Source organism: Quercus suber, unplaced genomic scaffold, assembly GCF_002906115.3.
Source record: "Quercus suber isolate HL8 unplaced genomic scaffold, Cork oak 2.0 scaffold_1173, whole genome shotgun sequence".
Taxonomy (NCBI): Eukaryota; Viridiplantae; Streptophyta; class Magnoliopsida; order Fagales; family Fagaceae; genus Quercus; species Quercus suber.
In genome coordinates this window covers 16,577-32,765 of record NW_027070572.1, presented here as the reverse complement: position 1 = coordinate 32,765, position 16,189 = coordinate 16,577, and the positions used below count along the sequence as shown (strand labels likewise).

Here is a 16,189-nt window from a genome sequence, read left to right as displayed (position 1 = left end):
AATTTTGTAGATCTGAGAAAAAAAAAAAGGGGGCTTGGTTCGACAACGGTGGCCCATGGCTAGGGTACCATAAACTATGTATAGATTTTGTAGTTTTCTCAGCAAAATTTTGAAGATCTATGTTTATTGTTGTGTTTGGTTTCCTAGAAAATGAAAGAAAAGAAAATGACATCTTCGTTGTTGTTAATGGTTTATATCCAGATTTGGTCCTTCGACCTTCTAGTGAATTTTTCTTTAATTTGTCAATACCATTCATTTAAGCAACTGTTTGGTTTCCAAGACAAGGTGGTGGTGCTAGATCATTGGTGTAGGAAGAGAACAATGGTTTTAAATGTGTTTGGCAAACAAAAAAAACTAAAAGAAAAAAAAAATTGCAAGTTAACTTAATTTTTTTATTCATTTTTTCTTTAAAATTAGAAATAAAGATCTTTTTAATTTTCTGATGTGGATTTGTTATTAAGCTGATGTGGCCTTTTAAAATAGTAATTAAAAATTTATATTATTACTTTATTAGCCATGTTAACTTCCATTAGCCACATATGTATTTTTATTAGTGAGTTAATGGTAAAGGCAAAATTGACTGTAAGTTGAAAATAAGATGGACTAAATTGATTGCTACTAAATTAGTAAAATGTAGGCACTAAATTAACTGCTATTAAAATGTAGGGAGTAAATTGATTGAGACCCCATAATGTAAGGACTCATCAAATAGTATTTTTGCCATGGTCTTAAATTAAGGTAGGTTGATGTACCTTGATTAAAGAATAATTTAAGGTTTTTTTTTTTGTTTTTTTTTTTTTTTTTGTTTTTGGGTTGAGAAAAAGGAAATAATTTAAGGTTGAATATATGTACATTAAATATAATAGATATGTATCCACTTAAGTACCGATAAGGCCTCTGATGGGATGGATGACCAGAAGAAAGGCGAATAGGCAATCAACAGATGGAAGCAAGAGATAGGAAGATGAAAACTATAAAAGAAGAGCTAGTAAAGCCAGAGAGGGGGGGAAAAAAGGAAGGCCTCCTCGGCCACAGTCCGAGGAGGATTCCCCCATTTGTAAGAAAACACTTAGCCATTTTTTGAGATAAGTTTGGCCATGGTGATCAACGGCCAGCACCTAAGCCTTTCAGCCCACTCTCTATAAATGTATTGTTTGGGCTTGTTGGGCTGAAAACCTAACATTCAATTCAAATTGAGTCCTTACAACATAGTTATTGGTATTTGATTTTTTTAAAATTTTGCAAGTATGAAGGTTGTAAGAAAAAGATGTAATCTAATGGTGGATTTGTCAAAATTCACTTAAAATAAAAAGATATTGAATAAGGTTGTAGTTTTCAGCTACAACCAATTTTGTAAACTTTGTCCAAAAGTTATTGAATATAAAACCACTATATTCAGTATGTATTGTTTGCACACAAGACATGGGCATATATACAAGGCACAAAGAGAATTACAATGGAGATTGTTGAGCTAGAAGCTTCCATTGTCTTAGGCGAAAATATTATTTTGGTCTCTACATTTTAGTATTACAGTTGAATTTGTCGCTATATTTTGGTAGCAGTCATCAGTCAATTTAGTCTTTGTTATTTTTAATTTGTAGTTAATTTGGTCCCTACTGTTAACTCATTAGCTGAAAATGACCACGTGATTAACGAATTACATAATTAGCATATATACTTGAGCTGATGTGGCTAATAAAAAAAAATCAACTACTATTTAAAAAAGCCATGTCAGCATTTTAGCATTTGAATTAAAAACTTGAAAAAAAAATTTATAATTTCTCAATTCTAGAAGGAAAAATAAAATCATTAAAAGAAAAATGAAACACTATAGAACGGCAAAATTTGCCAAACAGTACATTTTCCAAAAAAAATTAGGTGCGTGGCATGCGTTCAAAGTTATTTAGTAAGTTGGACTGTTTTTGAAAGTCAAGTTTGGCAAACTCGACTTTGGGTTGGAAAATGAACGCTATAGTGGCGTTTATTTTAGTGGTGTTTGTAAAAAACGCCACTATAGGTACCATATAGTGGCGTTTCCTATAAACGCTGCTATAGGCACTAAAAAAACGCCACTATAGTGTTTGTTTTCTAGCCCAAAGTCGAGTTTGCTAAAATCGACTTCTAAAAACAGTCTAACTAACTGATTAAGTTTGGACACATGCCATCCGTCTAATTTTTTTTGGGAAATGTAATGTTTGGCAAATTTCGCCCTCTAGCACCGTGGAAGTTGGATCACTTTGGATCTACTTTAGAATTTGTATTTTGTACCTTTACATCTATTTATCTCTAGAACTATTTAGAGATCAGGTGCCCTTATAATTTACTTTAGAATTTGTTACTTTGTCATCTGTTATCATGTTTGATATCACGAAGGAAATGTAGGAGGTAGACGGAGAGATAAAAAAGTGGAGATTTGCAATGTAAGCTCGAGTCCCTGAGATCACAATCTGGCAATAATGAACCTCAAGAGTAAATCGGCGTTGATCTCAAGCATAATTTTAGCAGCTCGGTCTTATATGCATAAGCTTCTCCTCAAGCACATCAAATCCACCACTACCATTAAATATTTACTGTTTCTTTGCAAATATTTTTCTTTGGGATTCTATTTATGTGTGTAAATTATATATATTTTTCCATTTTGTGTTTTGAGTTTGGGAGATTCAAAAATTTTGTAGATCTGAGAAAGAAAAAAAAAAGGGGCTTGGTTCGACAACGGTGGCCCATGGCTAGGGTACCATAAACTATGTATAGATTTTGTAGTTTTCTCAGCAAAATTTTGAAGATCTATGTTTATTGTTGTGTTTGGTTTCCTCGAAAATGAAAGAAAAGAAAATGACATCTTCGTTGTTGTTAATGGTTTATATCCAGATTTGGTCCTTCGACCTTCTAGTGAATTTTTCTTTAATTTGTCAATACCATTCATTTAAGCAACTGTTTGGTTTCCAACACAAGGTGGGGGTGCTAGATCATTGGTGTAGGAAGAGAACAATGGTTTTAAATGTGTTTGGCAAACAAAAAAAACTAAAAGAAAAAAAAAAATTGCAAGTTAACTTAATTTTTTTATTCATTTTTTCTTTAAAATTAGAAATAAAGATCTTTTTAATTTTCTGATGTGGATTTGTTATTAAGCTGATGTGGTCTTTTAAAATAGTAATTAAAAATTTATATTATTACTTTATTAGCCATGTTAGCTTCCATTAGCTACATATGTATTTTTATTAGTGAGTTAATGGTAAAGGCAAAATTGACTGCAAGTTGAAAATAAGATGGACTAAATTGATTGCTACTAAATTAGTAAAATATAGGCACTAAATTAACTACTATTAAAATGTAGGGAGTAAATTGATTGAGACCCCATAATGTAAGGACTCATCAAATAGTATTTTTGCCATGGTCTTAAATTAAGGTAGGTTGATGTACCTTGATTAAAGAATAATATAAGGTTTTTTTTTTTTTTTTTGGGTTGAGAAAAAGGAATAATTTAAGGTTGAATATATGTACATTAAATATAATAGATATGTAATAAATACAGTAGATATAATATCAAAAGAGTAATGCTATAGACACAAATTATTTTACAATATTTTTACAAACTACTGATGTGGCATTAACATTTTAAATAGTTCTTGGTAAATAAAAATGTAATATTAGTGATGGGTCTAGATGAGAACTAAGAAGAATTTGTCACATTAATAATTTGTAAAAATATTGTAAAATAGTTTGTGACTTTAGCATTACTCATAACAAAATTGATAAAACTAAAGAAAAATCGAAGGAGTTCACAAAAATTGTTGGTTAGGAAATCTTTGAAAATGTTGTATATTTGTTCTTCACTTCATCAAAAATCATAGGGCTTATATCTGCACCCTTATAGCGGCTCTCGAGCACCATAAATATTGACTACATATGCTTGACAAGCATATAAAGAAATACCCTTTCTGATTTTTTATTGATGGAATTCTCAACTTTGCATTTTGATGTATACTATATTGTATTTAGAATCTTGCCAATTAGACACAATACAACAAAGCAAAGTACAGAGGAGAAAAGTAAAAGTGAAAAAGAAAAAAAAGAGGAGTCACAATTCATAACGCATAAACAAGAAGGTGAACATGAAGAAAACAAACAATTACACAGTCGAGCCTCTGACATCAACTACTTCTCCTAAAGTGATCATGCGTAATGGCTTTGCCAGATGTGGTTTACGAGTTGACAGGTCTTGAGAAACTTGTTTCATTGTTGGACGAGATTGTGGAATGGTCTGCAAGCAAGCAATCGCAATCTTTGCAATGGAGAGCACATCACTTGCAACTTTGTTGGTAGGGAGTGAAAGGCGTTGGTCCAACACATCGTTCAATGGCATATGAGTTGTGAATGTTGATGAGGATGGGAGTGATGATGATAGAGATGAAATGAGATCTCCAGGATGCTTTCCCATGATTATTTCTAATGCCAACACTCCAAAGCTATAAACATCGCACTTCTCATTAATTTCCATTGTGTATGCAAGTTCTGTTAGAAAAAAGAGATCACGGTCATGGTGACATGCATGATTATAGGAGATAAAGTTAGAACACTACTAGAAGTTGGTCCATGCCAAAAGCAAAATATGAAAATATGTGTTGCGAATGTATTAATGTTCACACTAGTATCTCATATTTTAAGTACTGCACTTCGTTTGTTTATTATTTGTTCAATTCATTAGAGTTGGACAAACGATTATTCCTATTTACAATCTATAATTTTATGAACTGACTAAAAAAAAAAAAGACAAAGTTTAGCTACAAAATTGATTGTAGCCTAAGGCTACAACCTTATTTAATAAAATAAATATTATTACATATTTCGAAAATTTAACTTTTGAATTACATGTTCTTTACGTTCTTAAAACATATGTTAAATTTTGTGTTAATCGGATATCATTTACTATATAATCTATAAGCTTATATTTAATACAAAATTTTAAACTATAAAAACTTGTAATTTCAATAATTTATTGATGACATAACTATTAATTTTTAATTTTCTAAAAATTTTGCAAGTATGGAGGATATAAGAAAAAGATGTAATCCAATAATGGATTTGTCAAAATTCACCTTCAACAAAAAGATATTGAATAAGAATATAGCCTTATGTTATAACTAATTTTGTAGCTAAATTTTATTAAAAGAAAAATTAACAAACTAGTTTCCTTTTATTTATAGAATCAAAGTTATCGCACTAAGTAATTTTACATATACCACATGATCCACTAAAATAAACTTTAAAACTGACCTTTATATACATACATATATATATATAAAGAGAACCTTTTTTTTGGGAGAGAATTTAAACACTGACCTGTTTGTTTGTGAGGGTGCCATTTAATATCTTCAGCGTGAAACCTAAAGTGTAATTAGTTTCATGCTCTATGAACAAAATAAAAAGGAATGTGATATGATTTCTGTTTCTAGATGTTTTTCTTGGTCAAGCTTGGATAATTATTAATGGTATAAAATTAGACTTCTCCCCCTAATGGCTTTAACCATCCTTAAAACTGACCTAACTTGGGATTTAATCATTTCTAGATGTTTTTGTTAAGTTTTTGGGTCGAATTGTTGCTAATTAAAGAGTGTTTAAGGTTTTAGAAGGGAGGCAACTACAAAAATTATATATATATATATATAATAAGTAAAAAAATAAATAAAATAAATAAAAAATTGGACTAAGGGGCCCGGCCCCTGGTGTTTAAGGTTTTAGAAGGGAGGCAACTACAAAAATTATATATATATATATATAATAAGTAAAAAAATAAATAAAATAAATAAAAAATTGGACTAAGGGGCCCGGCCCCTGGGTCCCTCCCCATATCTAGGTGATTTGGTTGCAAAAAAATTTGAAGAACATAGACTCAAACATGTGATTACCAGGTTACTTTCGATCACCCTCAAAGTACCAAAACTTCTATTCTTTTGGTTTTAATATATATATATTTTGCAGCCCAAAAAAAAAAAAAAACTACTACTACTAACTAAAAATTGTTACTTAAATTCATAGACTATAGATTAAAAATAAAAATAGAAACTTACCTGGGGCCATGTACCCCATGGTGCCAGCGAGTGAAGTCCAATTGGATGAATCAGGCTTCAAAAGTCTTGCCGTGCCAAAGTCAGAAATGTGAGCCACACATTCGAGATCGAGTAACACATTCTTGCTTGATATATCTCGATGGATTATAGGAAGCGAGCAATCATGGTGCATGTAAGATAAAGCATTCGCCACATCTTTGACAACATTACCCCTCTTGATCCAGTCAAATGCTTTTGCTTGTTCCTCATTGTTTAGTAAATGTACCAAGCTTCCTCCTTCCAAATATTCATAAATTAGAAGTGAGTGCCGTGGATGTGAACAAAAACCGTAAAGCTTCACAATGTTACGATGTCTTATTTCTGTTAAGGCATGAATCTCACTTATGAAAGTTTTTTGATTGAATTCCTCACCATTGGGTAATGAATGAAGTTTCTTCACGGCAACAACTTGACTTGTTGGCAACTCAGCTTTGTACACACTTCCATATCCTCCTACACCAATGCAATATTTGGAATCGAATTCCTCTGTAGCTTCAATGATGTTCTCGTATACCATTTTCCCATCAAAGCTCCATATTGCAAAAATTTCATCATTTTGTATTTCTCTTGGCTTGGCTTCTGTATTCTTCACTCTTTGGCAACTAATACGTAGAACTCCAACAATAATAAATATCAGAAATATACTGGCCAAAACAGGAATTAGAATTTTTAATACAAATTTGTTGCCCCTTTTACCATAAGGATTTTGAATCGGTTTCGGGCAAGCCTTCAAACCAGTGGCATTACCACACAAGCCTTTATTATTTCGAAATGCTTCATCTGAAGCCTCACGAAAGGCTTTTTGGTTGGGAATAGGACCCTCTAACTTATTGTAGGATATATCAATGGATGTTAAGCTTGAAATATCATCAAAAGTGGATGGCATGGAACCAGAGAGATTATTGTGAGAGAGATACAATATTTCTAACCGAAGCATGTCTCCAAGCTGTGGTGGTATCTCTCCTATCAGCATATTCCAACTAAGATCAAGATTTTCAAGAGATTGTAGACTACCTATACGAGAAGGAATTCTTCCCTCGAGTATATTTTTGCTCAAATTCAAGAATAGTAATTCCAAGCACGCACCAAGTTGTGTAGGGATCAAGCCACTTAGATTGTTTTCTGCTAGGTTCAAATCTGTTACATGAGACAACATTCCAATTTCTGAAGGAATGTTACCTGAAAGTTTGTTATTGCTCAATAGAAGTTTGAGCAATGACTTCAAGCGCCCGAATTCCTTTGGAATTTTCCCTGTTAGATGATTTGATGAGAGGTCGAGCACACCTAGTTGACTTGCCTCACTGAGCCCAGGTGGCAGACTACCAGAGATCTTATTGTTGGAAACTTTTAGGCTACTCAAATTACGGCATTGCCCCCACTTTGATGAAAGCTCGCCATACAAGTGATTGTCACTCAAATCGATATAGTTTAAGTTCGGGTGAATTCCAAAGGCTTCAGTTATATTTCCTATTAGTTGGTTTCCGTCAAGCCTAACTCTAAATAGGCTACTGCAGTTTTTCAAGGTTTTTGGGATGGGACCTGTAAGATGGTTATTGATGGCTGAAAATTTTTCAAGCGATCCACCAAGGCATAAATGTTGAGGTAAATGGCCCGTAAATTTGTTTTCAGAGAGTTGCAAACTTCTCAAATTGGTAAGGTTGGTTATTTCCTGTGGGAGGGAACCAATTAGATTGTTGTAGGAAAATTGAAGATCAACCAAGTTGGCCATATTTCCTATGGAAGCTGGGATGGAACCCGTAAGCTGGTTCTCATAAAGCAAAAGATTTTCTAAGTAGCTCAAGTTTCCTATGGAAGGGGGGATTGCACCGGTGAAAAAATTATCTGACAATTGAAGATCAACCAAGTTGGCCATATTTCCTATGGAAGCAGGGATTGCACCAGATAGATTATTTCCTATTAATTGAAATACTTTCAGATATCTAAGCGATTCAAGTTCCTCAGGGATGGAACCCGTGAGCTGGTTCCCATAAAGGAAAAGATATTGTAAGTTGCTCAAGTTTCCTATGGAAGTGGGGATTGCACCGGTGAAAAAATTTTCTGACAAATCAAGGTGCCAGAGAGATCTCATCGTTCCAACTACTTGAGGTATGGAACCAGAGAGATGGTTGCTTTTAAGGAGTAGAAAGCCTAGGATTTGCAGTTTCCCAATTTCTGGAGGAAGAGATCCTGAAAGGTAGTTTTTGTGAAGGAAAAGTCCGGATAAGTTGCTCAAATTTCCTATAGAAGTAGGGATGGGACCACTGAGATTATTAGAAGCCAAGTTGAGACGGGTGAGTTTGGAAATTTTACCAATTTGGTCGGGAATATTTCCATAAAGCGAGTTACTTGGTAGATCAATAGTGAGGAGGTTGGTAAAGGATGAGAAATTGAGTTTGTAAAGCGTACCTCTCAAACCAACACTCGAAAGGTTTAGATGGGTGAGGCTTCCCGACTCATCGCAAGCAATTCCAACCCAGTTGCATGGGTGGCCTCGGCCTCCTCCACCCCAAGAAGGTAGAAGGGATTGGCTCTGGTTGTCAAGACTGGCTTTCCATTTAAGAAGAGCTTCTGCTTCCTTCCATTCTTTGCCCACTTCATCTCTAGCAGCAGCAGCAGCAGCAGTCACAAAAGAAGATGATAAGGAAACCAGCACAACACCGATACTCATGAACAACACTCCAAAGTCTGTGGATGGCTTTTTTTGTAAGGGTGGCATGACTCGATAGCTCTTAGGGAATAGGGATTAGGGAGGGTGTCAGGTATTGCAAACTTAAGAGGGATGCGGGTTGTTTTGGTGAATGAAGGATTTTGGCTACGGGCACTGGAAATTTATATATACAAGGAAATGAAATCATACCTACTGGCTCCCCCTAGCTCATCTTACGATATTAGCTACGTCATGGACTCTTCCATGTGTAAACCATTGGAAATAAATATTAGATCTTGCCGTTCAAGCTTAAGGCGTGTTTGAAAAGTCGTAGGATCTTATATATGTTTCTGTTATTTCTAACAGTTTCTAAGTTTTCACGAAAAAATATGTAATTATACAGATTTACTAGAGTTACAGAAAACGAGTTTTGTCTTTTTTTTTTAATGAATCAGATGACAGAACGTGTTTCCTCTTTTTGAACTATACAATGTGGATTAAATTGTTGTTTTCTACTTTTCTTCAAATGGCGTTAAGGATTTTAAGCTCCGAACGTAACGCTGAGGACCAATTAAATTTGAGGTATATTCCACTCAAAATGTTTAAACGATATATGAGTGAGACCCAAAGTGCGACATCCTCTAACAACAGCTAGCCCAAAGCATTCAATTGTTTAATCCCGCTGTGAAATGTCTTCAACCTATTGTGTCAACTGTCAAATAGCAACATCAAAGACCGTCAACATCCAAGAGGTTGTATTTATCAATAAGAACTTATAACTTGATGAAAAGAAACAGAAGGGAGAAGGCGCAAAGTCAAACTCGTATTTTGTTTTCCCAAGGACTGTTTGTCTGTTACTTATGTGAACATACTTCTTTGCAAGCGGCCGCCCCTCCTCCATAATTATTATGTTGAGAAAGGTAAGTTTCATAGCTCGTGATTCACCACTCCGCAGGAATTCACGATCGTCTTGCTCTAAGCGTGCGTTTGCTCAGCAATTTGTGTTTTGCGTTTTTTTTTTGGGGTTCCACGGTACTGTTTATGGATCACCAAAGCCATAAAAAATGCAGCAATCACTTATTGCTACAATATTTTGTGTTTTAAAATTATTTTGCTGTAGTGTTTTCAGTAATAAGTTTTCAATTTTCAGCAAAATAAACGATATCCAAATAGATCTTAAATCGACGCAAATGAATTCCCATTCATATATGAATCCTTCTCTCTGGATGTGTGGATATAAATGTGTTAGGATATTTAGGGGCTATTTGGTATGGCATTTTAAGTAACATTTTTCAGTTTTTAAACAACATTACATATATTTTTACAAACTTTTCACCTACATGTATTTTCAAAATATACAAACAATATTACTAAAACAACATTACCAAACAAACTGTTAGGATTGGCTAAATTTTGTGTCAAAATTTTCTTTTGTAATTGCAATATTTTCATCCTTTTGAAGTTCAATGAATTTGTAACTGCATTGATGTGTCAAAGAGATATCAAATCAGAAGAAAATGTACAAGTACTAGTGCAAGGTTGTCGCCAGTCCATGTCACGCGAGTTCAATAGATTTTTGAAAAATGGTTACGTACAATCGTACATACATTTGCCTAAAACTGGACTGAAACTCGCTGGAGCGAGTTGGCATTGGAAGGAAAAATTTAAGTTTTCTCTCTTCTGTTTACACTCTGGAACGAGTGAGTGGTTTCTAGCTTTTACTTGATGTTAGGAATTAGATTTTTTTTTTTTTTTTTTTACACTTTTTGTTTTTTAATGATCTAACAATTCATTCCAATGTTTAAATAAAAATGGCAAAAACACATTTAAGTATATATTTTTTTACTTCATTTTTTTTTTGTTATTACTTTGTATAATTTTTAGATTTTATAATTTTTTATTTTAATTATTTAAAGTTTTTTTACAACATAAAATTGACATGGCATAGTGAAATTCATGTGGCATGGTTTTATTGGACAAAGTGACGCATATGACAATTATATGTGACATTTAACAGGCACATATAATCTAAATGTATATATATGTGTGAAACTCTTTTTTAGAGACTTGAATCCCGGTTCATAACCCCCTAACACCCCACAAACAATTATATATGTGAAGTGACCATTGCGCCAAGGATGCGTAGTGGTCACTAAAATTGTTGGTTAAGAAATCTTTGAAAATGTTTTATATTTGATCTTCACTTAACACATGACCTATGTCTACACTCTTATAACGCCCTCGATGACTGTATATACTTGCTAAGCATACAAATAAATATGGGACTTCTAATTTTATTGATGCAATCCTCAACTTTTCATTTTGATATATACTATATTGCATTTAGAATCTTATCAATTATTAGACACAATACAAGAAAGCAACGTAGAGAGGGGGGAAGTAAATGTGAAAGTAGAGAAGTCACAATGCATAAACAAGGAGAATGTGAAAAGAAAACAAACTAATGGACAGTCAGGCCTCTAACATCAGCTATTTCTCCTAATGTGATAATGTGTGATGGCTTTGCCAAACACATGGAATTGTTAGGTCATGAGAAACTTGTTTCATTGTTGGACGAGAGTGTGGAATGGTGTGTAAGCAAGCAATTGCAATCTTTGCAATGGAGAGCACATCACTTTCAAGTTTCAATTTGGTTGGTAGGTAGTGAAAGGCGTTGGTCCAACACATCATTCAATAGCATGTGGGTTGTAAATGTTAATAAAGATGGAAGTAATGATGACAAAAATGAAATGAGATATCGGGTATACTTTCTCATGATTATTTCTACGCGTAAATGCATTTTTAGTCCTCAGGTTTTGGCCTTATTTCTATTTTAGTCCTTACATTTTCATTTCACCACATTTAGTCCCTATTTCAATTAGGGCGTCTCATTTTAGTCATTTCTGATAGGCCAAGAATATATTGACCCCTTGTGATATATTAATTGATTAATTAATCAAGTTTATTAATTAATCAAATTAACATGCAATATACATGGTAGCACAAATAAATCACCAAATAACTAAGTATGCGGTGGAAATTAAATTGACACGTTGATTTGTTTACAAATGGAGAAAACCTACATGGCAAAAACCCCACTAGGTGATTTTTAAATCACTATTCCCGAGAATCCACTATTATCAAAACAAGTGGTTACAAGTAAAAGAATCACAGTACCTTATATCAGCCTACAGTTGAACCCTTACCTCAATACCCAATTGGACTTGTTCTGTAATGACAATCTCTCTTTTTCAATGCACGGCTTCCTGTACGTGACTAACCAATTGTGCAAATCTCAGTACGCGACTTGATCACCAACTTGAGAAGGATGTTGGCTGCAAAGTTCTTCAGTTCATCACACGATGAAGATCATGAAGTTGCTTGGTCACAAAACCCTATGGTGTGCAAATGCAGCAGCTTCTTCAAGAGAAAAAAGAACTAGGGCAAACTAGGTCTCCAGTCACACTTTTCTTCACACTTGTGGAATTGTGCTCTTATGCAACTGTGCGTAACCTTGTACGGTCCTTAAAATAATCCTTATATATGTTTAGGGTTGTGAAAAAAAAAAAAAAAAAAAGCCCAAACATACATTCACGGATTGGATGAAAATCAGCTTTGAAAAACTGAACTTCATAAATCTCGATAGATAGCCATCTATCGAGCTAACTGTCGAGCCACGGGTTTTAGCAGATTTTAAAATCTGGTACTTTCTCATTTGATTCTTGGACAGACTTACATGGCTTTAATATTTGAACTTGAAACCTTGTTTCTTGAAGTATTAAACATATTCTAGATCTATCCAAATACAAGTAAAGTGCGTTTTGTCCAAGAATTAGCCAACTACATGAAATGTTGACATATGTTCCTAACATTGAATCACATATATCCTAACACTTTCCATCAACCCACTAACGGAAAAGGATGATGTGGCTGACAGATCGAAAAAAAAAAAAATTTACTGTTGTCCATCGTTGCCATACCTGCTCAGCCACGCGTGTTTCTCACCGGCAATTGCAAGTACTCTCATATGATATCCATACATTCTTGGCAGTTTAATCAGAATCCCAGCCTTTTTGTTTTTATCTTTGTAGATTATTGATTGGAGTTTTGTGTGGTTTTGTTAGCAGTTTCAGCAACTGAGACACCAACAGATGATTAAGCAACAGGGCTCCTCGGCGGTATGGGGAGGACAAGCCAAAGCGAGTGGAGGATACCAACAGAGATAGACCCAGCAAGTGGTCCAGAACCAGAACAAAGCAAGGACAAGCACCGAGTTTGTTGGTGGCAAAAATGTTCGTCCTCTGGGTTTGTCACCATCTACATGGCCTTCTCTACAACAAGCTCAGCAGTAGCAGCACCAACAACGACAACAGAATCTGCATAATGTGTTACGTTCAACTTGGGTTCCACATCCTCTACCTCTTCCTCTCTTACCTATTTTGATGAAATAGATATTAGGAAGTGGTCGAGTTGCGTTTTAAGTGGTTTTCTTTGAGGGAACTGGGCCTCCTTTAGAATTAAATTGGAATAAACTCATCTGCTTTTTCCATTTCATACTTGGGAATATAAATACGCCTTACAAGATAATGATAAACTTGCTACCAGACTCTATAGGATAGCTATTATCTATAACTCATCCTTATTTGAAACCGTTGCTAAGATAAAGCTTAATTAGCTTATTAGAACTTGAAATCAAATAAATCTAAACAACCCAATCTAAATAATTGAAACCAAACCAACCTAAACAACCAAACCAATCTAAACAAGAACTTATATCAAGAAACGTCATCTATATCTCCTTAGTAACGTGGCTGGCTACGGAAATCTTCTTGTCAACATGGCCATGCAAGTTTTCATCCTTAGCAACATGTCTATCTGAAGATGCTTGTAACATAATGGGTCTGCCATGAGAGCTGTCTTTCTTCCAAACCCAGGTGATAAAAGAGAGAGCGCTGGCACCGGTGTGTTCTTGCCTTGCCGAGTTGATGGTCCATCTGATACTTGCCGAAATATAGGTCTACACTCACTGCCACTTCTTTTTAACTTTTGGGGTTTTGTTGCGTCTCAAATTTTGTTTATTACTTGCTTTGTATTTCTAGTATGGCCACGGTGGACAACAGTAAATATTATATTATTTTTTTATTCTGTCTGTCAGCCACGTCATCCTTCTCCACTGACAGAAGGGACTAAAATGAAAGATGATAATTAAAATAAGGTCTAAATGTGGTGAAATGATAATATAAGGATCAAAATAAAAATGAGGCCAAAACTTGAAGGTTAAAAGTGTATTTACGCCTTATTTCTAATACTAACACTCCAAAGCTATAACCTATAAACATTGCACTTCTCATTAACTTTAATTGTATATGCAAGCTCTGTTAGAAAAAGAGATCAAGGTCATAGTAACATGATTGTTGGTGATAAAGTTAGAACACTATTTGAACTTGTTCAATGCAAAAGCAAAATATGAAAAGATAAGTGAGATGAATATATTATGTTAGCACCAGTATCTTATATTTAAAGTACCGTTGTTCATTCTTTAATTATTTGTTCAATTATTGGAGTTGGGCAAAGGATTCTTCTTATTTAGAGCATTTGCAATTAAGAACTTAAATAATTTAACTTTTAACAACTTAAAAACTTATTTTATCTATTTTAACACATCACTTTAGAATATACACCATATCAAAAGTTCTATTTTTTATCACTTCATTTAAATATTTGGAGAAATTACACTTTGCTCACCTGTGTTTTGCTCAAAAAATATTTTACCTACCTGTGGTTTAAAAATTGACATTTTACCTACCTGAGGTTAATTCTATTTGACTTCTATTATCCACCTTTGTTAAAAATAGAAATAAATTTATATTTTTGTGACCCTTTTATGTCTCTCAGTCTCTCCCCTTAAAAAAAAAATAATAAATAAAAAATCAGAAAAAAAGATGATAAAAAAACTAGGTTCTGTAAAATTAAAACCTACTTTTTACATATTTTTTGGTCATTTTTTCCTATCTCAACTTTTAGATATTCTATTTTAAAAATAAATGGATTACATAGTCTACCAAACAAACAACCAAACCATCCCCACCCATTCGGCAAAAACCAATTGAATCCTAAATATTGAAATGAGAATTAACCAATAACTATTTCCCAACCCCAAAGTCCATTTTTCGAATAAAACGATCAATAATTCACATGATAGGAAACACAATATTCAAATTTGAAAGAAACCCATCAAATGTCCCCTCAAATCCAACATGCCCAGAAACCCTAAACGCAAATAACCAAAACAACTGAACAGAGAACTCACCCACAATTACTGGTGAGCTTCATTTGCATCATTGGCAGAGGAAGAAGAAGAAGAATCGAAAGACTCAGGGGGCTTATCGTGGAAAGAAGGCAGAGGATTAGAGCCCTTGATGATCCAATCGAGTGCAAAGAAGAGGACACTACCAAGAGTGGCGGAGCCCCAAGCATGAGAGTACCATTTGCTGTATTGTCTAATGGTGAACGCTCCAGGAGCGTTGCTGGGCTTGGATTCACCGCGTCTGGCGGGTTCGGGTATCGGGCCTTTTGACTTGAGATCGGTGTTGGCGGTGTTGATTTTAGTGGGAGTTTTATTAGAAGAAGAGGAAAGTTTTTTATTTGGGTTCTGGTGATCTTTTAGATGTTTTACATCTTCTTGTTCAAGCTAAAGAGGATGTTTTTGCTTCAGATTCAGACATATATTATACAAATAAATGTTCCAAAAACTGAAGGATGCCTTAAATCTGTTATAACCCGTAGCTTAACGCTCCAATGTATTCTGCTAACATTTATTTATTTTTCTTTTTGGGTTAAATTACACTGGCTATGGCATTACTATTTCGGTTTCTTTTTCTGGGAGGAGAACGGATAAAAGGGTTTTTATTGATTTCAGTCCAAATCAAGTGAATTGCTTATTTAGATTCAGATTCTTATTATGAGTTAGCCATTTAGGATTTATGTAGTGCTTCTTTGTGAATGTTAGTATTTATATTTGGTGGGTTTCAATTTTTAAATCAGTTCGAATTATTTTTGCAGATTCTTGTATCCTATTACTCGAGACTGATGGCTGGTTCAATGTAATATCAACTGCAAAGTGTTAAAATAAATGATTTAAAAGTTGATATATGAAAAAAGATGTATAAGTAAGGTTTTAATTTTTATAAAACCAATCTTTTTGATCTTTTTTTTTTTTAATTTTTTTTTTATTTTTTATTTTAGTTTTTTATGTTTCAAGAGGAGAGAGACATAAAAAAATAACAAAAATACAAATTTATCTCTGTTTTTAACGGAGGTGGATAACAGAAAATTAATAAAGCTATCTGTTTTTAACGGAGGTGGATAACAGAAAATTAATAAAGCTAGCTTTATGTGAGTAAAATGCTAATTTTTAAACTATAAAGAGACAAAG

General features: G+C 33.8%; 1 protein-coding gene across 2 annotated transcripts; it reads right to left on the bottom strand.

Annotated features, from left to right (window-relative positions):
- Nucleotides 1-3,922: 3,922 nt before the first annotated feature.
- Nucleotides 3,923-9,135, bottom strand: LOC112011352 (MDIS1-interacting receptor like kinase 2-like). 2 transcript variants are annotated; one of them, XM_065769475.1, is made up of 3 exons: nt 6,480-9,134; nt 6,069-6,344; nt 3,923-4,512 (listed from the first exon to the last, which is right to left on the bottom strand). In XM_065769475.1, the coding sequence occupies exons 1-3, from the start codon at nt 8,821-8,823 to the stop codon at nt 4,130-4,132; spliced, it is 3,003 nt and encodes a 1,000-aa protein (XP_065625547.1). In that variant the 5' UTR covers nt 8,824-9,134; the 3' UTR covers nt 3,923-4,129. The 2 variants fall into 2 exon arrangements, with proteins under 2 accessions (XP_065625547.1, XP_065625546.1); XM_065769474.1 differs by having other exon boundaries at nt 6,069-9,135.
- Nucleotides 9,136-16,189: the final 7,054 nt, after the last annotated feature.

What these genes read in the sequence shown, in the direction of transcription:
- LOC112011352 (XM_065769474.1), bottom strand. Translation starts at nt 8,823, where the DNA reads ATGCCACCCTTACAAAAAAAGCCATCCACAGACTTTGGAGTGTTGTTC. An exon ending in CATGGGGTACATGGCCCCAG is followed by an intron (nt 4,513 to 6,068) that starts GTAAGTTTCTAT and finishes TTTTTCTAACAG; the next exon opens with AACTTGCATACACAATGGAA.